This window comes from Alosa sapidissima, chromosome 17 (assembly GCF_018492685.1).
Source record: "Alosa sapidissima isolate fAloSap1 chromosome 17, fAloSap1.pri, whole genome shotgun sequence".
Classification (NCBI taxonomy): Eukaryota; Metazoa; Chordata; class Actinopteri; order Clupeiformes; family Clupeidae; genus Alosa; species Alosa sapidissima.
The window spans coordinates 20,738,004-20,762,545 of NC_055973.1; the positions used below are offsets into that span (position 1 = coordinate 20,738,004).

The following is a 24,542-nucleotide window of genomic DNA, read 5'->3' on the forward strand; positions in this document are numbered from 1 at the left end:
AGCTCCGCCTTCTTGTGCCGATTGGTCAAAAGGCAGTGAAGAGTTCGGAATATCTGACGTTGACATACAGTACCTCTCCGGCACAGTCTAATGTATATGGCCACAATACGTACAAGTACCAAGTTTGGATGATGGATATAACTTTGAATCTTCGCTTTGAACTAACGTAATTATACTACTACGTACGGAAAATAAATACATGTCTGAATACTCATAGACCTCTTTCAGTTATAATTTTAGATGTGTGTTGTGAGCTCTTTCCATTCCAACTGCATGTTGTAAACGGTATAGGTTGGGCTGCTGAAGATGAATGGGCCAAATGGTTGGAGGCGCTGTTCTTGAGACGCCCCACTAGATGGCAGAAGATTTTCCCCAGTGTTTTTCATAATTGTGCAACGTGAGACTGGGCTTTTCAGATGGCAGCGGCCCTGCTGTACAGCTGCTTAGATGCAATGCATGGGAAACTATGCACTACCTCCACAAAAAAGTCCCCCCCCCCAAAGGAGATAGATCTATATGTAAGTTCTCTATTAGTCAGACCAAGGACCATTAATAAAAAAAGCCTCAAGGACCAACTAGCTAAAAAAAAGGACCTACAACAGTATATTACACAATAGACCTACTCACTGAACAACCTTGCTTATTGTCTTTGCACCTTGCTTATTGTGTCAGAGAAGTCATATGATTTAAACTGACATAGCTTACATAGGCAGTGTTGCAGAACTTTTTGGATATAAGTTGATTCAATATTGCAAATAATTCATCTCTATTATGTGTTACGTCTGCTCACGAACCACATGGATAGCTTGCGGACCACCAGTGGTCCCCAGACCACACTTTGATTAACACTGGTCTAGGACTAGGCTTCATCCATCTATACAAAACTGGCCCATTGTCCAGTGAGTGGGGCACTTCGATGGAAGAACATCCTTGAATAGTTGGCTGCCTCAAAGTATCTGTGTTTGGACTGTCTTCTGCTGTCAACTTCAGCTCAAGAGTCCTATTCACCAGGTGTCAAAAACCTAATTCTCTCCAGTCTGCAAGGATCAGTCACAGATCATACAGACTGACTGAATGTACAGTTGTGTGTAGTAGTATATCAACTTTTACATTTAGGCAGGCTGAGGAGCAGTGGGTATCAGTATGAATGTATGTGTGTGTGTAACAGTAATTTATACTGGCGATCCTGCACACACACAGGAGTCTTCATGTTGGTTGTGTGAGTGGTCAGGCCCAGGAAGAATGACCATGGCTTTGTGTTTTCAGTCACAGTGCTTGCTATGACCTGATCACACATTTGCCAAGTTGACCAAGTAATGGTATTATTATGGAAACAACTATTCCTACTTTGACCAACAGTGCAAGTCTTCTGGACCATTTACAATACATTGTGAAATTCTTGTGTCTTTACTGGTCGATATACTGCCTATGCCAGCAACTGCCAACATGCATCCTAAAACTACAGCACTGATAAAACCCCTACTCATAACACCTACTTTCTTGGCCAGGGCCCACTTGAAAAAGAGATTACAATCTCAATGTGTTCTTTTCCATGGTTAAATAAAAGGTAAAAAAAATAAATAAATTAAAAAGTACTGTTTACTTGCACTGGCAGGAATGAAAGTTGAGGTGCATAACGTACCTTTCAGCAAGATGACTTACACTGACCTGCACAAGTACTGTTGCTAGAGCTGCAGTTCTTGCTGCCAGTGAGCACATCAACTCATTCTGAGTGCAGTCACATATCATAGAACAAAGCAGCAATGTCTGATTAAAGCAGCAATTGGATTACCATAATACGGAATATTCCAGTTTACATGCTAGGCAAACGAGTAAAAATCCTGTTCCTTGATGACACATGATGCAGATAAGACGCCGTTAAAAAGTAAACATATTTGCTTTATTGAGGTTCTTGTGTGTAGATCCATCATTCCTTTGAGCTGTGTAGTAAGAATTCGTTTAGTCAAATTTTTAAGACGTTAACCATACAACGAACCTCCGCTTAATGCAAATTAAGTCTCTCTTCCTCCTTGTTTTTTAAATCACAATGATTTACACAATTCATACTGACTAGGAAAGCTATATTGCATCCCAAGCAACACCGTGAAAATCCAGATCATCCCACGGCAGCAACTCCTCGACAGCACTTGATCATCCTGCATTGAGCACCAGGTCATTAGTTTGCACATAGAAAACAGTGCAAAGAAAGTCATTTGTGATTCCACCCCATCCTCTTCTTTGATGGTATACTTGAGTTCAAAAGTCTCTTTGTATTTCCACACACAAAGTCTCCAGCCCCAATGCTGATACGCACACTGCACAGAGGCAGCAGAACGTGACCTGAAGGCAGGGGACACACAAACACACACACACACACACACACACACACACACACACACAACGTCGAGATACATCAACATTCACACTCACTCAGACTGCATTGACATAGACACACATACACACACACAAACATACATACATAGATATATACATACATACATTCATACATACATACATACATAAAACACGCACACGCACGCACACACACACACACACGAGAGGACACCCAAAAGCAGGCAGGGTGGAGCTGGTACTTTTTGCCCCTCACCCTTCTCCCTGGCATCCAATCAGACGCAGAGACACCCCCGGCCCAGAGGAGGTGCTGTGGGTCATAGGTTCATGCGCAGGTGCTCGGGCCGCTTGGCCATGACTGGGTACGCCTGCTGCTTGAACTGGCCCATGGGGGCGCCAGCGGGGGGGCGGATGGGCAGGGGTGCCGAGGCCTCGCTGCTAGCAGTCACGTCCATCTGCTCCAGGCTGGACTCTTCCATGGCCTGCTCCCGGGGCGCCAGGGACGCACCCACGGGCAGGGGGGGCCCCGCGTGCCAGCAGTCACCAGCAAACCTCACTGGGCTGGAGGGAGGGGCGGGTTGGGGAAAAGAAGAGAGTGGGGGGTGGGAAGGAAGCAGAATCACACTTACAGACAGCAAGAAAAGTTTTGATGGTTTTAACACTTATGAACATTGAGTTGAAGACCTTTGATTTGATGATAATATCAAGTCAAAAAAAAAAAAAAACTAATTAGTTATAAAAAGGCATGTAGTAACATGATAAGAGGCTTAACAGTGTCAGAATGTGAGAATGGCGACCAACCTGATGGGTGTTCTTGGGCTTCCTAGGAAGCGTCGGGGGGAGCGTATTTTTGGCTCAAATGAGAACTTCTCCTTTACATTCTCCAGCACAGATGGAGCTACATATGTAAAACCCTGCAGTGAGAAAGAACACAGAGGAGAGGTTTGTGAGAGGAGTCTGTGTGAGCGAGGAGTCTGTGTGAAGGAGAGAAAGGAGTCTTTGAGAGAGAGGAGTCTGAGAGAGAGGAATCTGTGTGAAGGAGAGAAGAGTCTACAATTGCATAAATATTCATCCCCTTCAAGTCAGCATTTAATAGATGCACCTTTGGCTTTGGCAATTGCCTATAAGTCACATTAAAAAAGTGTGACTTATGGTCCGGAAAATACGGTACCCTGAAATACCCATGTTTAAATTTCGTTTTGAAAATAATTTATCTTCATTATTTTACTAGGTTACTTTCATTCACACTGTATGCATTAAGCATTTTAAGTTTATTTAGGATGTGAGCTAGGCTATATGAAATGCCGACATGTATATGTATAGGAGTGAACTTAGCAAACATGTTATGCCTGGTGCCTGTATAAGCACTTGTCCATTCTGCCTTCAATGTTGTGCGCCACACATGCCAATCAGAAAATATAAGCTGCATGCGCAAGGCTGAAATTCAGTAGCGCCAGCTGGAAAGACGCCATTTTGACGTCACACTTTTGGCATATTCGCGTCAAGATTGAGTATACCTGCCTATTAATCTTCTCTCAAGTCATAGTTCTCTTGCAGACTGAATCAGATTGTCCTCCAGGATTTCCATATATTTTGCTGAATTGATTTTACTTTTACCTTTATAGTCCTTCCAGGGCCTGCTGTCAAGAAGTATCCCCACAGCATGATGCTACCACCAGCATTCTTCAAATTAGGGATGGTGTGTTTTTGGTAATGTCCTGTGCTTGATGTCCGCCAAACATAGCATCTAGTCTGATTGTCTGAAAAGCTCAATTTGGCCCGAGACCAAAGAACCTTCTTCCATTTGAGCTTGGAGTCTCCCACATTTGTCTTTGGGCGAACTTTAGCCAAGATTTAATAAGAGCCTTGCCACTCACCCATAGAGCTTTGACTGGTGAAGAACTGGGGAAGAAGTTGTTGTATGCATACATAGTTTCTCCTATCTCAGCTGCTGAAGCTTTTAACTACTTCAGAGTAGTCATAGGTGCCTTCAGGGCTCGAAATGAACTTTTTTCCTCAGTGTCCCGCAACTGTCCCCAATTCTGCTTAACCACCAAATTCAAGTTCTTGTTTTTTCCATTTTACATAATAAACATAGATTAATAATCAGTAACTTGTATCACTTAATTGACTCATTCTGGGCCACCATGTAAGTTCTGAAGACTTTTAAACACCATTTTATGAACATTAATCACCTGCTGTCTCTCCTACACAAACTCATCTCCAGAGGTTGCGCAATAGACTCTCATTGTCCGTAATATTTTTTGAGGTTGCGATAGCCTCTCATTGATCTCCCTTTCTTTAGCAAAATCCTGGAAAGAGCAGTGGCTGCCCAGCTTCAACATCACATGTCCCACTATCAGCTCTTCGAACCCCTCCAATCTGGTTTCAGAACCCACCCCATGCCCCAGGGCTCTGTGCTTGGTCCTCTGCTGTTCACCATTTACGTGCTACCCCTAGGTCATATTATCCGTAAACATGGACTCAACTTACACTGCTACGCTGATGACACTCAACTTTATATTAGCACTGGACCTTCCAGATGCAGGTGTCTTTATATTTCTATAAAATGCACATTTACTGCACACAGGCAATCCCATTTCTCTAATTGTGAGACTATTAGCACCAATTGGCAGGACCGCTGTTGATTTAGGTCAGGGGGGATTTAAGGGGGATAAATATTTATGCAATTGCTTATTTTGCATTATATTTCTAATTAATTAACATTACTTTGTTGAAATTTGCTTTCACTTTGAGATTAAAGAGGGGATGTTTTTCCATTTAATTTGGCCTTTTTATACAATAATTGACAAATATTCCATTTATCAAAGGGGGACTTGGCAACTATTTCAACTTAATAAACCAGTTTTTCCAAAATCCTTTGGATGGTTAAATGACTTGTTCCGGCGAAAGTGACTTTCCCTGCTCCCCCTAGCGTCCCAAGGCGGAAAACCAACCTTGGAACAAGTATAAGTATATAGTATATATACTCTTTTGATCCCATGAGGGAAATTTGGTCTCTGCATTTATCCCAATCCGTGAATTAGTGAAACAGACACAGCACACAGTGTACACACAGTGAGGTGAAGCACACACTAATCCCGGCGCAGTGAGCTGCCTGCATCAACAGCGGTGCTCGGGGAGCAGTGAGGGGTTAGGTGCCTTGCTCAAGGGCACTTCAGCCGTGCCTACTGGTCGGGGTTCAAACCGGCAACCCTCCGGTTACAGGTCCGAGGTGCTAACCAGTAGGCCACGGCTGCCCAAAAATAGTGTTTCATACCTTGTAACATCCACATTGTTCTGCCGAACTTATGTGAATCGCTTCACTAGCTTGTAAACAAATCCATGTGCTTTATCATTACTTTTTTCCACAGTTTGAAATAGCATAACGCACAACTTCTCCAGTAGAGGGGGAAATATAGCTAATCCTACCAAGGGGGGCTTTAAAGCAAAAAAAGGGGAAATATCCAAGGGGGATGAATACTTTTGCAAGCCACTGTAGGTGCTAATGCACTTTAATGCAGTTTAACGCCATTCTGCATTAAGTCTCATAAGTAGTATTACTGTTGTGTTCTATGACAGCTGTGGAGGCAGTACGGGAAAAGCATCAGCTTTAGTTGGGCTGTAACCGAGTGGAGGGTGGGCCTCACCAGGAAGACTTGGTTGGCGCTCTCGCTGAGGGTGGAGTCGTCGGGGCTGTCCACAGGTGTCTGGCTGGTGAACTTGGAGTCGAACTGGCTCACGTCTTCAGCCGATTGCTGCACACAGACAGAGGGAGAACATGTGACGTGAGGCACGTCAGACACACACGGGGCACTCACTACTAGTGTTGTCACAATACCAATACCAAGTCAAGAATTCTAATTTCGTTAATCTTTCTGTTATCATAGAAGAGACAGGTTTATTTTTATGATTTTGGTGAGCACTACATGAGTGACAGACATTACGTGAGTTAACAGGAAGGTCAGCTAGAAGGAGGTCTCTCTAGATGTTTCTAAAAGTTTGCCTATTTTTGAAGTCGACAGTAGGCAGTCACAAATTCCATAGCCTAGGTAAGTTAGCAACACCAACTTGAGAGATGCAAGTCAGCAAATCTTACACAGCATCACTTATGAGGGCTTAAAGGAACCATATGTAAGAAATGTATTTCAATTAATCATAAAATGGCCCTGATATGTCACTAGACATTAAGAATTCATGTTCATTTCAAATACTTGACAACAGTAGTCCGGCCAGGATATTGTCATTTAAAAATTGAAGTTGCAGCCCTCAACTGATGTTGATGTTGTGTTTTGTCATGTCATGCTGTGTTTTGGCCTGATGTGCCACCCTCTACCTATCTACAAATCACAAAGACAGTAGTGTTTCGGCATCCGGGTTGGCAACCTTGAGTCAGGGGGGAGTGGGAGGGGATACACCGCTCTACAGTAATTTGAAAGTGATTGCAGTACAAGTTTTGGCCACAATCTTACATATGGTTCCTTTAAAATTAATTTTTCAAATGGGGGGAAAATTCCCCCTTCATTGCTTAACATAGGGGGATTTATACGGGAGGGGGGGGTGCTTCACACATTTTACAAACCGAAATCGTATTTTCCTTATTACAGGCGTCAATGAGAGAACAACTCTAAGTCATAGTCATAACATAGTATTTACTAATAGTAAGTGTTTGTGACAACACGTCATGATAAATTTGCTAATGTTTGATTGCTGTTTTGGTATGAAGCATCTTTCACATAATGAATGTGCACTCTAGAAAGTGAAAGTAGGCCTACTATGCACTCCATGTCTGTGTACATCCGCAATCGATTACATTCCTCAAATGGAGAATACATCCATGTCCCCTCGCGTCTCATGGCCACTCTATGTAATCCTTGTGTGTTTGCAAAATTCCTGGCACTTCCTGATCGCTTAAATTTAGTTTTTCTTTCCTGTCGGTTAGCAGTTGATGTAGAAACATACTTTGACTTCAGCGGTGACAAGTTCTGCTGTGAGAGCTCGCTCGCTTGCACCTGCAAAGTAGTTCTGTGCATGTGTGTGTGTCTGCATGGGGTTACGTTCGATTCAAGTCAGAAGTTGGTCTGTCCGGTCCCGCATTCACAGCGCTCCATTATTAGAGTAACGTTATCAGATAGCGCTGTAAAATGTGTGCAGGATTTTTTCGCATTATGATGGCTAGAGTTGCGTGACTTGAATAAATTATGCACTATACCCTCAATCCTGCGCTGAAATTTAGGCCCTGCTTATATTAGCAGCCATGTCTCGCTGTACTTATCAAATGACAGCTGCAGGTTGAAAGCTGTGTGTGTGTGTGTGTGTGTGTGTGTGTGTGTGTGTGTAAAAAACACAAAGCTACGGGAGGCAATAGAAGCATGCCTTGTGCACACTAACCTGAAATACGTAGGCCATCTTACTGCAAAACACTTTAATTCTTCAAAGTATTGATACTAATAAAACTAGGTATTGTGACGTTTTTAAATTTCAGGTACTGCGATACTTTTGTAGTATCGGTGCACAGTGCAACACTACTCCCTACCAGCCAAGGGGCTCTCATTCTCTCCCAACACACACACACACTCACCAAGAAGGGCTTGAAGGGCGGCTCCACCTTCCTGGCCAGCAGATCCTCCCAGTTGATGTGTCTGAAGAAGGGGTGTGCCTGCGGAGGAGAGAACCAATGGGATCTTAGCAGACTGTGAGATTGACAACCACAACAGTGACACAAGCTAAAGCTGGACGGGCATTCCTTGTGAGAACTTCCCGTTTTTACTTAATGCAACAGCCTACATCCTGAAAACTTGAGTGTGTTGTGTAGGTTACATACAATATAGGGCTGAATGATTTTGGAAAATAATCTAATTGCCATCCCCCCCCTCCAATTTTGCAATTATTTTCAAGCTCTTCTGTATTATTCAACAAAGCAGTGTTAATTTTGACAGCAAATTCTGATTTAGTCTTAGTCTTTTGAATAACACACCATTTAGTTTTAGTCATATTTTAGTCATCTGAAATCTTTTAGTCTTAGTCTAGTTTTAGTCGACTATATATCATAAGAGTTTTAGTCTTAAACGTCCCACATACTCGACGCACCCGACCAGTAGCGCGACAATGTGACGTCACAGAAGCGCCGTAACCATTTATACTCGCGCGTGGTGGTCGCAACACTAGTTGCAATATTCTCCTGAACAGAGGTGTCGCTGTTGTGAAAAGACTAACATTAACTACTTACACAGCAGAAGAAGCTGCAGTAAGAAACACCAGTAGCTAGCCTCTGTGATGGTACTTCAGACTTTGGTTGCTACTATTCACAACTACCATCATCATTATCATGTAGTTTCCAAGGTGTGTGCACAGGTAGATAGATAGATAGATAGATATATAGATAGGTACTTTAGTCATCCTGAGGGAAATTTTAATAATTTAAACAGTTTAGTTAGCTAGCTAGCTAGCTAGCAGCTGGCTGAGTTTGTGTAATTTCCTGAAGTGGAAAGAGATTTTGTTCAGGCCTTAATAGATATCCTTTGTTTGAAAAGAAATCGTTTCTATTCTTTCCTCTTAATTCCATGTGTTGCAACTCTCACTGGTAACTTTGTTAACTTATCCAGCAAACTATTAAAAATTCACGACTGTAACAAAACACTGCAACTCGCTTGCCCTCGAACTAGTCCATCTTCCTGTTTCCGCCTTGTCGCGCTCGTCTGAAAAAAAAATGAGTGGTGCGCTACCTCGCGCTACACGGCCAAAACCCTGGCGCGCCAGAGAGATCTACGTCATTTTGACGTCACATTGTCGCGCTACCGGTCGGGTGCGTCAGGTATGTAGAAGCCTTTAGTCTAGTCTTAAGTCTTTTAGTCTTAGTCTAGTTTTAGTAGACCAAATATTAGCAGATTTTAGTCGACTAAATCTACAGTGGACTTAGTTGACTAAATATTTCTTCAGAATTTCCATTCATTGGAAGTATCCATCAGTCTGTTATGGCATTAAGGTTTGAATATGCAATACAGACACAGATTTAACGGTTGTAATACAAAATATGTATTTTATTTATTCTTAATGTCAAAAACACTGACCGTACATACTCTGTGATTAATTAATCCAAATGAATCAGATGCATCCATTTTTGCTACGAACATCTTAAAAACAAGTTTGGCAGATAAGTGAATCAATGAAGAGCCAACCCAACATTATAGACCCTTTCAACAATAAAAACAAAAACAATGCTTGAACGTTCTATTTGGGCCCCAATCTACTTCCTGCATTAAGATAACATATGGAATGTTAAAAAGGAAGTCTTGTGGGGCCAACTATGATGCTGATAATGGAACTCTCTTGAAAGGGTCCATAGACTAAAGTTCAACATCTCTCTCTTTTATTATAATTTTCTCTTTGGCTCAGGCATAAGCGTAGTGCCTGGTGTCAGATTTTTAGCATGATGAATGCAAATGACTGAAGTTACCACTCACTGTCTATGACATGTGCAGCGTAGACTACCCTAACACCAAAGTAATGTTTGGAATACCCCCTATGATTTTTTCCTTTTTTTGCCATTCAAACATGTTGTAGATTTCAATTCACATAATTACTAGGTTGTTGCCTTTTCTATCCAATAGGTGGCAGTCCAGGATAAGAAATAGAAAAGTTCAAAACAGTACAGTAGTAGCCTGGCGGGCCATCCTATATCATTGAAATGTATAGTCTGGAATCGAATCATTCACCTGCTTAATCCAAGGGGCAGGCAGAGAATTGTCTTTCAAACTGCCTAGGCATGCAATAGGCCAGCGCTACGACCATATCCGTATCCGGTCAGCAAAACGGCAAATACATCCTTCTTCGAAAGGAATGACTTAAGTGCATTGTGTTGCTCTACTTTCAAAGAAAAGCACAAGTCCAACTCCTCCAAAGTTGACGCCAACGCCGATTCAAACAACCGCTCTTCGTTCGCCATAGCCACCTTCCTTGTTGTTCACCGTCGCAGGATGTCGTTATCCTGTTAAGCCCGCCTTTAGACTCTCTAACGAAATAGAGCGCTGTGATTGGAGAACATCCACGGTGTTAAGCCAATAGAAATTCCTATGGTTCGATACTAGACGTACAGGTTGAGCAAATTAATTTGCCGCCGCTAGGGTGCGTCTAGATTTCTAGGCTAGTACAGTAGGAAAACGAGAGAAAGAGCCTACAAGTGCAAACGGAAATGTAGTTTGTGAAGTTACTGGAATGGAAATAACTGTAACCACCTTCAACATACTTTTGAAGACATTTTGTGTCAAGTGTGCAACACATGTAGTCAATTTATTAAGGGAGTTTGTTTGTTAGGTAAGGTTAGCCAAGTTACCTTTGACAAGGCTGGTGGCTAGCATTATCATCAAGAGGTGTGCCAACTCGTAGGACTACCTCCAGATTGTTTTGCATTGAGGTGCTACTTCAGACGTGAGAACTGCTACGGTAGGCAACGGAAATTCCTAACTGCAGATTCAGAAATAGTAGATTGATGCTCCTGATAGCCAGACTGCACTGGGTCAACTGTCACTATGAAATGCGATTAATGAGCTAAGACAGCTGAAATCAGTCACAGCTGTGTAACTAAGTCTGTGCATATAATGTAAACAACCTAACTGTTGTGAAAACGTCCTCGAAACTGTGCGAAGTTCTGCAAACTTGTCTTTGTTCTCCTCTTAAGCAATTACTGCTGCGTTTGTTTAGCTGTTACGCCTGCATTTGCATCAGCTTTTTAAATGGCTCTGCTGCTCTTCATAGATCAACCTACCCTCAAAGATTCGCTCTAATTGGATTTCTACCCAACTTGTCCGACAAAAAGAGTAGTTTTGATTGGATCTCTTCTCCATTCGTCCCTCCTAACATTTGTCTCGTTTTTATTCGTTAACTAAAGTGTCAGTTATATTTTGTCATAGTCTTTGTCATCATGTCTGACTTTTTATTTAGTTATCTGTGAAAAAGGTTCGTTGAGGAATATTTTTTGTCATAGTCTTAGTCAACTAAATTAACACTGCACAAAGACAAACAATAAATCATTCTATAGTATGACCAAAACAATATCATATAAATTAAACATAAACTGTTCTTTCCTGGAGCCCAGGCATATGTTATGATGACATTAGGTGATGCATGGATTGATATGAATTAAATATTTATTTAACTACTTCAATCACATTAGTAGGTCTATTTCTATTTGTTGAATTATTTCTATTTGCCCAACCTTATACTGTACATATGTAATAATTCTGATACGTTTCTACTTCATGTAGATATGATCTTCTTTTGTTAGTTACGCAATGGCACTGACACTGCTTCTCCTTCTCCCACTCTCGCTCTCTTACACGCACACACAGACCTGCTCTTCTCCTCTGTAGCTGCGCGTGAATCGTAACAAACTAGATTGTTGCGGCCAAATAACATCGGCATTATCAACATTAACTAGTTTGTTCTTATCACAACAAAGTCAAGTTGCGGAGACAGAACTCTTTAAACAGGCAAAGTTAGCAGCAGTTAGCAGCATGCATATAGCCTAAGCTCAGTGTTTCTCAAACTTTTTTTCTGGGGACCCACTTTTTAAAAATGACACACTATCGCGACCCAACTCGTGACTTTGGTAGTTAACAAACTAGATCAGTGGTTCTCAAACGTTTTCTTTCATTCGCCACTTTGATCAAGGGGGCATTCTCGAGCCCCACCTGTCCCTCATTGCTCTAAGAAAGTGGTAGGTCAAGCTTAAAATTGTCAAATTTATTGAAATAATGACAAGTTCTAAATATATCCTCTTCAACAGAGTTAAAATCAGCTGGTGCTGCAGATAAATAATAAATAAATACATAACACACATATTTCTGTTTTCCAGCAACATATTAGGAAGCATAGGCCATTTTACAGCATTATACAATATATTCAATGAAATACCAACATGCTGCATTAAATGGATCCATAATCAGTCATACTGAGCACTGCTGGTTGGGAAATATTTTTGAAATAAACTTTGCAGGGATATGATGTAGGCCTACTGTTTAATACATGGGATCACAAGAGTGCCTCCCAATCAGACGTTTCAGCGATTTCGCTCAGAAATCTCAAAGGCATAATAATACTGTCACGATCGAGGCGCCTGTCCCATATTCAAGTTTTTTTGGTGAATGCAGTAATCTTATTTGCTAGGTGAAGTAGGTGCTTGTCTTTGCCTTGTAACTGGACATTTAACTCAAATGTATCGCTAAGATATATCAAATATATCGCTAAGATAGGCCAGCTTCGTCAAGAAATGTTCATTAGTGAACGTGCTTGCAGATTCAAACATGCGCTCTTCCTCCAAGAAGAGGCGACTCGGAGCTCAAACACGCTCGACAGCACTTTACCTCGGGAAAACAGTACAGCCTTTTGGTCAGCTACCATCTCTTCGCAAAGTGCGGAGAATAGACGCGCTTTTAAGGGCCGGGTTTTGATGAAATTCACCACTCTCACAACAACGTTCAAAATCTCATGTAGGTCGGGACTAACTAAGCTGTCTTGAGCGCTTTCCTGTGAATAACACAGTGCGTCCATTGCGCATCGGGTGCTACCTGGGCCCAGGCTTCAGATTAAAAAATAAATAAAAAAAACTCCTGTTTTTCACGTCAGTTCGCGCCCCACCTGGCATGTCTCCCCACAGTTTGAGAAACGCTGCCTTAGCTGGTAAGCTAATGTTAGAACAGCTGGGTTTTTGGTGGTTAGCTGTGTCAACTACTTGCGGATAACATTAGGCATTAATTCATTAACTATGACATGAAATGTTTGTACCACCAACCCCCTTGGATATCGCAAATGCCCCTTCGGTCACTGTACTCTAGTAAACAAAGTTACCAGCACAGGTGAATGGCTGCTGTGTAAACTAAACAGTCGTGAAGTTTTAATAGTCAGCTGGAGAAGTTAACGAAGTTACTGTGCAAGCGAGAGTAGCAGCATAGGGAAATTAAGAGAAAGGAACCAGAACCAGGGCATGGCAGGTTCCAGCAAAAGGTAATAAAGAGGTTTATTTTCAACCAAAGTATTCTACTGCTCAGAGCTTTCTTGACACTGTTAGCTGGTCCTCCTGTTTACGTCTTTTGCTTCTTCGACGGTGTGCAGTGTCGGTGGCACGTCAACAAGCGCAAGTATAAATGTGCTTTGGTGACGTCAATATATTGTGCAGTGTAATCACAACCTTTTAGGTTAGAAAATCGTGTTTCATCATACCACAATTGCAATTAATCATTCAGCCCTAATCAACTTTAAATCAGTGTGTAAGTTATGTTGTGGCAGACTGACCTGCACCTCTCCAGCATCACCAGCGTTAGCTCCGAGACGAGAGGAGGCACTTCTTTTCAACAACTGCAGAGAGAAAGGCTTTAATTTATAACACAGATTATCTCAATCAATCAGTCAGTCAATCAGTCCATCCATCCATCAGGCATCCACACCTTTTTGAGGAGGTCCCTGGCTTCTTGGGTGAGGTAGGGTGGCAGGTTTAGCTTGCACTTCAGGATTTTGTCAATGGTTTTCTTACGGTTTTCTCCCGTGAATGGTGGCTAGGAAAGCAATTTACATACAGGTCAGTCATTTGACCAATGGTGGCTCTTAACAGAAGCAACTACACAGAAAAAAACTACAACAAATGCCTGGGGCAAGACTGTAACTAGTCTGGGTGAGCCAATGTAGTGTAAATGTAAGTAAGAGCCACGAGCCATTGAGGGGGTAAGACTCAATCAGTGGTGAGAGTGATACAGTGATGAAGTAGAGAGAATGACGCAGTGGTGACAGAGATGCAGTGATGAGAATGATGCAGGGAGTGTTGCAATGGGGAGTGTGATGCAGTGATGCAATGGAGAGAGTGAAGCAGTGACGACACTGATGCAGTGATGCGAGTGATGTTGTGGTGCAGTGGAGAGAGTGATGTGGTGGTGTAGTGGAGAGAGTGATGTGGTGGTGCAGTGGAGAGAGTGATGTGGAGAGAGTGATGTGGTAGTGCAGTGGAGAGAGTGATGTGGTGCAGTGGAGAGAGTGATGTGGTAGTGCAGTTGAGTGATGTGGTGGTGCAGTGGAGAGAGTGATGTGGTGCAGTGGAGAGAGTGATGTGGTGGTGCAGTGGAGAGAGTGATGTGGTGGTGCAGTTGAGAGAGTGATGTGGTGGTGCAGTTGAGAGAGTGATGTGGTGGTGCAGTTGAGAGAGTGATGCAGTGAATACAGTGATGCAGTGATGAGCAAGATGCAATGGTGAGACTGATGAGTGAAAAGGGAGGTAATGGAGAGAGTGGTGCAGTGATGCAGTGAAGACAGTGATGCAGTGAAAAGCGTGATGCAGTGGTGCAGTGAAGAGCATGATGCAGTGAAGAGCGTGATGCAGAGAAGAGCATGATGCAGTGGTGCAGTGAAGAGCATGATGCAGTGGTGCAGTGAAGAGCATGATGCAGTGGTGCGGTAGTGAGTGTGATGTAGTGGAGAGAGTGTTGCAGTATGGCACAGTGGTTAATAGTGTGAGCTCCAGTGGGCCAGAGATGGGTAGGTAAGGGTTAAGATGACACTGCTGTGTGTGTGTTAACTTACTGCTCCCGTCAGCATGTCGTACATGAGAGCACCAAGGCTCCACCAATCCACAGCCCTGTTGTGACCACTTCTCATCAGGATCTCTGGGGCCCTGCAAGAACACCCAATAATCACTTCATATCAATCACATCCATAACGAATCAGAACACCTGACCTAAATGTGGAAGGAACATTCACACACCACATCAACTACACCGACAGCTAATGAGAATATTAGAAATACTGTACATCCTTCAGGGTCACTGTAGCAAAGGTGTGTCTTACATGTATTCTATGGTACCACAGAAGAAGTGGCAATGGAATGTTGAATAGCACTGGAGTGTCTTACATGTATTCTATGGTACCACAGAAGAAGTGGCAATGGAATGTTGAATAGCACTGGAGTGTCTTACATGTATTCTATGGTACCACAGAAGGTGTGCGTGACCGTCCCATCATGGATAGACTCTTTACACAGACCAAAGTCTGTTAGCTTCACATGGCCTAGAAAAAAAAAAACATACATCCAGTCAAATTCCAACTGAATAAAGACAAGAGAAGTAGGCATTTAGAGTAGGCAGCTACAGCACATGAACATGCCCCAAGAGTGAAGCACCCTAGCTGCTTAACAGCTCTAGCCGTTGGTTGCAGCAACTCGAGCTAGGTAGAACTGATTTTTTTGTTTTTTCGTACCGACAGTACTCGGCGATCTCGAGAAACAGATCTGTGCGGGGAAAAACCGCTGGAATTCTCCTTTACCAAATGTTGCTGACTCCTTCATTGCATTGGTATACCAGTGTCACACTCTATATGCTTTCACACATGTACCCTTGAATACATTTACCAGCTCACCTTTGGGAGCTTTATCTTGGTTTGTTTGCTTGTTAGAATTTAAAAACCTTACCTTCATGGGCTTGCTTATTTGCAAACATTTGGGAGGGCTTTGTCAATGTGTTTGTTTATTTAGCTTGCTAGCTAGTGTTTAGGTGCGTTACCATGGTTGTTAAGCATGATGTTCTCTGGCTTGAGGTCTCGATAGATGATGCCCTTCTGGTGCAGGTGGCCGAGAGCCATGGAGATTTCTGCCAAATAAAAGCTGACAGTAAAAAGCCTTTAGCTTTTGCCCAAACCAACATCTGAAAAGTCATGCGACAAGATGGAGAGGGTGTGTGTGTGACGTGGAAAGGGTGTGTGTATAAGAGCTGAGGGTCTCCTCTCACCAGGCTGTGTCCTCCATGAAGATGCCCTCCCTCTCCAGCTGCATGAAGAGCTCGCCACCTGTCAACATACACACACGGAACATTTAACACCAACACTCACAAATATTACACACACTAGGGTTGAACAATGATTATTTTTAAGCTCTTTATCATCTATACTATTCAACAAAGACAAGCAATACATCATTCTATAGTATGACCAACACAATATTATATAAATTAAACATAAACTGTTCTTTCCTGGAGCCCAGGGCTATGTTTTGATGACATTAGGTGATGCATGAATTGATATTAATGAAATATTTTTTATTTAACTACTTCAATCACAGTAGTAGGCCTGTATTTGTTGAAATTCCAGCCTTGTAAACATGTAATAATTCTTATACGTTTCTATTTCGGGTATATATGAAATTCTTTCGTTAGTTACGTGCAGTGGCAGAAAACTGACACTGCTTTCCCTTGTCCCGCTCTCTCTCTCAAATGCACACACACACACACACTCACCCACCCACCTCTCCTCTGTACTTGCATGTGAATCGGAACAAACTAGATTGTTGCGGCACAAAATGCGGCTGAATGACAGTTTAGCTCTGTGTTCACTAAAGGTTAGCATCAACAGCAAATTAAGTTCAACACTTAAAATTAGCTAGTTTGTACTTTTCACAACAAAGTCAATCGCGGAGACAGAACTCTTTAAACAGGCAAAGTTATCAGCAGTTAGCACTAGCAGCATGCATGTAGCCTAAGAGGCTTAGCCGGTAAGCTAATGTTAGAACAGCTGGGTTTTTGGTGGTTAGCTGTGTCAACTACTCACGGAAAACATTAGGCATTAATTCATTAATTGTGATATGAAATGTTTGCGTCGCCAACCCCTTTATATCGCAAATGCTCCCTCTGTCATTGTACTCTAGTAAACAGAGCAACCAGCACAGGTTGCTGTGTAGGCCTAAACAGTCCTGAAGTTTTACGACTGATAAGTTAACAACTGATAAGTTAACGTAGTTACCAGCAAGAGTTCCAGCAGAGTAATTAAGAGAAAGTAACTAGAACTAGGGACATGGAAGGTTCCAGCAAAAGGTGATGAAGAGGTTTATTTGCAACCTAAGTAGCTCTAATGCTCAAAGCTTTCTTAACACTGTTAGCTGGTGGTCTTGTTTACATTTTTTGCTTCTTCAACGGTGTGCAGAGTTGGTGACGCGTCGGCAAGCGCAATCGCAGTCTTTGCGGTTAGAAAATCAAAATCGTGTTTGATCATGTCGTATATTATTGCAAATGCAACTAGATATACCGCAGAGCAGTACAAAATATGACCGCTGTCCAGTCCAGCACGTTTTCCACAAAAATAAGTCACGCTGAAAGGCATATATGATTCTAACTGTCTCACTGAATTGCATTATGCACACTCAATTCTCACTGGTATCTGCTAGACAACAAGTACCAAAACATGATTAGTTCATAGATTTTACATGTAATATACATTTTATACAACCCCACCCCCATCTTGCCTGTTCATAATTCTGAGAAATTCTTGAATTGTGTGCATGTGTGCGTGTACATGTTTATGTTTATGTGTGTGTGTGTGTGTGTGTGTGTGTGCGTGCATGTGCTTGTGTGTTTGCCTGTTTATGTGCCTGTGTGTGTGCATGTGCATGCATGCATATATATGACTACTGTGTGAGTATGTGTCATACGTAGGATTACTGTGAATGTATGTGTGTGCGTGTGTATCTGTTTATGCACATGTAAACCCATTCCATATGCACACATGACCCCTGGAGGCAAACATAGGCAAAAAATTGGTCATCCTAGGCCCTACGGTTCTCAAGATATTCACAGAAAACTGTGTCTGCCCTACCCTCCTTTCGGTGGGTCCAGTCCAGCGGGGGGGGCTACAGATCAAAACGAAAAGCGATGGTTCCATGCTATCCATGTGGGGTTACATGCCCACCAAGTTTCGTGTACCCCGGTCTTTCAGTGTCCCGGGAATCCTTGTTGGTGTACGGTCACTAAATGTACACATAAATTATTTTATTGTAAGGCCCCCATGAACGAAAGTCCACGAAACTTGGCATGCATTCGGAGGGTGTCAATGATCCTACACTTTCAATATCGTGCAGTTTTGACCATGTCAGCCAGAGATATTGTGATGAAAACACCTAATGTTTTGCTTTTTAATTTTTAAATAGGTGGCGCTATACATGAAATAAGTGGTAATGGGATAGGTTGACGTGCCCCCTTAAGACCAACATACAAAAAAAAGGTGGACCTCCTAGGCCCTACGGTTCTCGAGATATTCACAGAAAACTGTCTCCGGCCACCTACAGGCCAGTTGGTGTATAGTAACATAAATTAATTTATTGTGTGGCCCCCCATGAACGGAATTCCACGAAACTTGGCATGCATTCAGAGGGTGTCAATGATCATACACTTCGAATTTCGTGCAGTTTTGACTATGTTAGGTCACAGATACCTGCGATTACAACACCTCATTTTTACTTTTTTGTGTTTAACTAGGTGGAGCTATACATGAAATGAGTGGTTATGGAATGGGTTGTCATGGCCCTTTGAGATCAACCAACAAAAAAAAAAAAAAAGGTCCTCCTAAACCCTACGGTTCTCGAGATATTCACAGAAAACTGTGTCTGCCCTACCCTCCTTTCGGGGGGTCCAGTCCAGCAGGGGGGCTACAGATCAAAACGAAAACAGGAGGTTCCATGCTATCCATGTGGGGTTACATGCCCACCAAGTTTCGTGTACCCTGGTCTTACAGTGTCCCGGGAATCCTTGACGGAAATTTGGACATGCGAAAAAGGAAAAAAAATAAAATAAATCTGACTAAACCTATATGACCGCCGCTTCGCTGCGCGGCGGTCATAATTAATCGTACAGCCCCAACACACACACACAGAACATTTAATACCAACACTCACAAATATCACACACACACACACACAAACTTAGACATAAACCCCATGGATATAATCACATACAAAATCAGACACATACACAAACGTACATGCAGTATGAGAACACAAAATTGATGGGCAGTGTGTTTCTGTAACTTGTAGAGTTCTTCTCTAACTTACTGTCAAAGAGCAGAGATTTGTGTTTTAAGGTCGTTGCAGCATACTAATGATCACAAGCAGTGCCCCAGCAACAGGCTGAGCAGAGAGAGAATAGGGGTACTTTTTCTGTGGAGCAGTTTCTCTGCTGGGTAAGAGAGTGTGGGACAGTTTGTGTGTTTGCTGGAGCCTATATGGGCGCTGTACTGACCGCTCAGGTACTCCAGGATCAGGTAGAGCTTGCCCCCCGTCTGGAAGGCGTAAATCAGGTCCACGATGAAGGGGTGCTTCACCTCCTCTAGGATGTTCCTCTCCGCCTTGGTGTGGGCAGTGTCTTTAGCGTTGCGCACAATCATGGCCTGACCCCCCAGAGCACAGGAAAGGCATTACACGGTGTACTATTTTATACTGTATATTGTAAACTGTCTCTTTGGTCTTTTTGTATTCGGTTATTAAGTGATTCAATAACAAGCTAATACATATTTTTCCGGGTCTAACGGGTTAAAGAGCCGCTCGGTTTTCTCCAAAGACAGTAAATTAAATTAGCTTTTCCCCGCTATTCAGTGTAGTCTTTAAGGAAATTGTCATCCTACTACTCACTTGTTGCCTCAACCTAATAAAATCCTTTTTTTCGTGGAACCCTTCAAGTAACCCTTGATTGTATCTTCTGCCTGCACAGTTACAGTAATTACTCTGTTAAAGTTGACCAATTTTGTTTTACCCTCCATAAAACAGAGGTGATGATGACCAGGTTTACAAGTTGCAAAAACCGGCTGGCTGTGCCAGTCAACGTTTTTTGACCAAAAAGCTGTTGTGCCCGTGACGTCGGACTTTACAACTAAATTGCATACCGAGTATATTTTCAGTACTACTACCGCTTTAAAAGGTTCCAAATTACAGCCTCAGCATGATGAGAACTACATCCACTTTCCCTCACAATCAGCTCTCTCCAAATCACTTTTCCAACCTCCAAATATTTGGGGTGAAGCTAATATAGGAGCAGGTCTTTCTCCTAAGTCTGCTACATGCTTTGGTTCTAGTCTGTGTGAGGCAGGGCCAGTGAAAAGAGTGTTTGTGGGAAAAAACACATCTTTTTGGTCCAAGGCCATTAATGTCACCATATGTTATCTTCAAAGGCCAAACATTTTTCTGCTGCCTTTCATCCCTGGAAGACATCCTTTGATTTGTTTACCACAAAAGACGTGTCTGGATTTAACAATTTACCACAACTACAAAACAGCAGATAAAACATGCCTCACAAACATTCTCTGACCAGAGTATGTGGATTGAACAGTACATCCATTATGTACCATCAACAGCACAGATTTTAAATGTGAGGCTACAACTAGTCCAGGCTTAGTCGTTACATTCATATATTACAGTTATCTACTGCCACTTTAAATGGGCAAATTCTGCTGATAACGAGCAACTACGTAGAGAGGATAAAACTTCAGATATTCAGATGAGTGATCAGTAACTTTCCATAGGGGACAACTGCACAACCAAGCTCCATGGCAAAATAACTATGCTGTGAATACAAAGAAAGCTGCAGCGCTGTGAAACATAACCTCCCACAATCACAACACAGGAAAGCACTCATCACCTCCATCACAAACCCCTAATATCACTACTGATCACCTCCCTCAACAGATCATATGCCTTGTCTGATGTTTGCACAAAAAATATAGTTAATCATAAGAAAAAATTACCTTCTTTAAAACCTTCATGGCAAATATTTTTCCTGATGCTGCTCCGGCTACTTTTCGTACTTGGAAAACCTATAGGGGGAAAAAAGGTTTCACAACCATTTTAGTAGATACATTCTGATGTCTCAAGTGAAATAAGCCTCAATACAGCAGTTACTATGTAAAAAAAAAGTTCTTTCATGTCCTTACCTTACCATACCCTCCTTTGCCCAACACACGCAGAAGCTCGAAACACTCAGGCTTGATGTTTTCCGAGCCCTGGTTCACACTGTCCTCAGATATTTCAATCTTCTCACAATCATCCATGTTACTGAGGCACAAAGACATACAGTTCACTCAGGACCTCAGACAGAGATTTTTTTTTTTAAACCTCAGCACTTGTTGCTTTCTCTTTACATCCTCCTACACTCTTCTAGTTTCAGCTGAGGTATAACAAATTACACAGTCTACAAGATTAATCGATGTCTAACGCTAAGCCCAAAATAGAAATGGGAGGGTGTCAATTAGTCAATACGGTATAGTTTCAGTCACATTTGAAGTGTGTCTAGTTACTTACAACTCAAATCCACTGCATTGATCCATGAAGTCAGTGATCTGCGTCTAAAATGACATGAGAACAGAATACATGAAAATTACAAAATGCAATGTGTTCAGGCCATACTGTTTAATATTCTGCAAAAGGGTCGCACAAGTTAGTCAACATAAACCGTTCCACGGGAATTAAACGCCCAGGCTTTACGCTTATGTTATTGAAGTCACCTATAACTGCTGTCAGTTAAGGATCATAAAGTTAGCTGTGCTTCAACTCGTACTTGTGTGATTAATACAAGATCGACAAGCTAGCTAACGATTACATGATGCATAGAACACCGTAATCGAATTGCTTAAGTTGACATAGGTTTAAAGCATAGACTGTTCTATACAGTCTATGGTTTAAAGCACAGCACGCTTGTGCAATGTTGGCAACATTGACGTTAACTTTGACAAGCGAGTTAGCTTCACGATCAATGGCCAAAGTCTAGCTGTTCAGCACGCAGTCGTGAATTCTTGAAGCACTGCCGAGCACAACCAAATCAACTTAGACTTGAAAGCAATAAAGTAGGCTGCAGTCAAAACTAAGCAAGTTGGCTAATGTTAACAACGTTAACACTTCCACCTGGCACGATCAAATAATTAGTGGCCGAAATATAACGTTAACGTTACTATGCGTGCATTGCTTTGAGCTAGCGTTCCGTTATTCAGCTTTAATGTAACGTTAGTCATTTAAGGTAACAGTGCGTTATGGGTATAGCCAACACTTCGAAAACGCCATGAGGTGTCAGCTGGTGTTCAAGCTGACAGTTTAGTGTGGAAGCCGAAAAGGCTACCGCAGTTGCAGGGGCAAGCTAACGTTAGCTAGCACGATATCGGACTATCGTTGGCGTTGTCAAAACTGGGCCTTCCCTCGTCTGTCACCAGACCGGGCCTGTGTTAGCACAACGTTAACGTTAGCTCAATACAACATGCTATCACACGTGTCAGCGCAATTACCTCCTCCAGCTCCTCGTCGGAAACATTTTCCTCCGGCTGGTCCAAATCTATGTCGAATACTCCAGCCATAATCGTTCACTTTGGTGTTGCTCGTGTTAATCCGAAATAATAGGTCTCCCTTCCCGCCTCATGGACAAACATACATCGCCGCCATGGCTGACTGTCACACATGCGCAGACAAACCACAAACAGAGTGAAGAGTGCCCTCCTGCGCCTCGAGGGTGTACAGCCACCACAGCCCTAGTTGGAGTCACTGTTGTAGGCTCTATGGCGCGGGAATCGTGCCTAAAACCTTCCGACCGTCCATCTGATCAACCAACCGAACGTCATACCACCCGCCTTATCAGAATAATTGCCTTTTTATAAGCAGCCTACATGAACTTACACGTATCCAACATGTGCCCAGAATTGTTGCAACATGTTATTCTGTTGGAACATGATGGATACATGTAGGCTTGTGTTGGAACATGAATACATGTAGGAACACTGTACAATTTTGAAACTTCATTAAATGAACATTCATTAGTCTATTTGTGTCGTTATTAGTGACAAGCTATTGCTATTGTTGCTTAAACTATTATGCGTTATAACCATCGGCAAAACAGGACTAACCAATTATCTGCGAGATATGAGAAATGCCATAGGCTGGCCTTACCACATTTTCTCTTTCTTACATCAATACGTTATGGAAGCATATGAGCCCACTTCAAATCTCCAAATATGTGATTATGTATCCTAGCCTATAGGCTAAGTTTAACAACGTTTTATGGACAATATCCCTCTGACTGCAATTTGAATAGATTTTGCTGTGCTGTAGCCTACTGTAAAAGTAGACCTACCCATTTCTTAGAGTGGCTTGAGATTAACATAGCCTAAATACTGTAATGTTGACACTATGATAGGTTTATAAGTAGGCTAACAAATGAAAAGTGTTTTCAGCTGAAATGGCATGAAGGCTATATATGTGGACCGCCTGGACCTTTGAGCAAAACATCAGCAGACAGAGAAGCCCTCAGTGTAGCAATGCAGACTGTTCGGGGGACCTGCTTTTCCAACTGTGGGTCGTCAGTCGAACTGACAGGCTTATCATAAATTCGCATTTATTTCAATTTGGCTATAGGCTACGATTAAAGTTCACAACTAGGCCTACTCGCAATATGCTGTCGACAACTCGACACTAGTTAACCACAATTTGTAGCCCTATTGGTCATGTTAGATAGATAGATAGATAGATACTTTATTGATCCCCAGGGGAAATTCAATGTTAAGCGTTACTTGCAATGTGAAACTAAAATCTAAGACAGAAAATTATGTTTTTAATTTAATTAAGTCTTTAAACATAATTTTCTACTGTCTTAGATTTTAGACAAACAGACAAAATGCACCAAAAACAAAACCTCCGGAGAGGTAGCTACACATTTGTTGTTCCATGATAAAGCAATGAACGTGCTGGTAGGCGACATGACGTTGGATCCACCGGATGGTAGGAAGGGAGGTTTTTGGCATCATTCCCGCGCTATAAGAAGTAGTAGCTAGGATTTCTTTCGCCAATCTGCAAAAAATGTAGCCTGGCGGGCCATCCTATATCATTGCTGAGCAAATTAATTTGCCGCCGCTAGGGTGCGTCTAGATTTCTAGGCTACAAAAAATGTCTAACACGTTCCAATTTATCCACGGCCAAATCCTCGGGGAAACGCCTGGAGAGCCTATCAAGGGGTGCCATTTTTTGTGCCAGTGACATTTTTTTTACCAATATCAGCTTTTGAGATGTCTGACTAGGGTTTTAGGGTGCCGAATCTATCTTTGAGTAAAAATGACTCCAAGTCCATAAAAAATCCATAAGAAGTGGTTTTATTAATTTAAAATGTAATAGTGCGGCAGTTATAAGTCCATATTCCAGGACAATCGTTTACTTTGTGATACAAGCACCAAAATTGGCATGAACTAGATGTACCGCATATCGGTACAAGACCGCCGCTCAGTCCTGTACATCCTTTCCACGAAAATAAATCACACAATTTGTCTCCATCTTTTACTCCATCCCCCACTCTTGAAACTTTTGTGTATGCTTGTTTGGCATGCCTGTGTGTGTGTGTGTGTGTGTGTGCGGCTGCACAGAAAGTAGCCTA

At 42.3% G+C, this 24,542-nt stretch overlaps 1 protein-coding gene across 2 annotated transcripts; it reads right to left on the bottom strand.

The window, feature by feature from the left end:
- Positions 1–1,878: 1,878 nt before the first annotated feature.
- rps6kb1b (ribosomal protein S6 kinase b, polypeptide 1b) lies at positions 1,879–22,690 on the bottom strand. 2 transcript variants are annotated; one of them, XM_042067002.1, is made up of 15 exons: positions 22,414–22,687; positions 21,440–21,483; positions 21,073–21,193; positions 20,887–20,955; positions 19,389–19,536; positions 16,116–16,173; positions 15,891–15,991; positions 15,309–15,399; positions 14,917–15,007; positions 13,794–13,901; positions 13,642–13,704; positions 7,934–8,011; positions 6,003–6,110; positions 3,154–3,266; positions 1,879–2,913 (listed from the first exon to the last, which is right to left on the bottom strand). In XM_042067002.1, exons 1-15 carry the CDS (start codon positions 22,480–22,482, stop codon positions 2,670–2,672), a joined length of 1,506 nt encoding a protein of 501 aa, XP_041922936.1. In that variant the 5' UTR covers positions 22,483–22,687; the 3' UTR covers positions 1,879–2,669. The 2 variants fall into 2 exon arrangements, with proteins under 2 accessions (XP_041922936.1, XP_041922937.1); XM_042067003.1 differs by lacking the exon at positions 19,389–19,536 and having other exon boundaries at positions 15,891–15,977; positions 22,414–22,690.
- Positions 22,691–24,542: the final 1,852 nt, after the last annotated feature.

What these genes read in the sequence shown, in the direction of transcription:
- rps6kb1b (XM_042067002.1), bottom strand. Translation starts at nt 22,482, where the DNA reads ATGGCTGGAGTATTCGACATAGATTTGGACCAGCCGGAGGAAAATGTT. An exon ending in GATCCTGGAGTACCTGAGCG is followed by an intron (nt 16,174 to 19,388) that starts GTCAGTACAGCG and finishes GTATGTTGACAG; the next exon opens with GTGGCGAGCTCTTCATGCAG. An exon ending in AGCCCAAGAACACCCATCAG is followed by an intron (nt 2,914 to 3,153) that starts GTTGGTCGCCAT and finishes CCCTCCCTCCAG; the next exon opens with CCCAGTGAGGTTTGCTGGTG.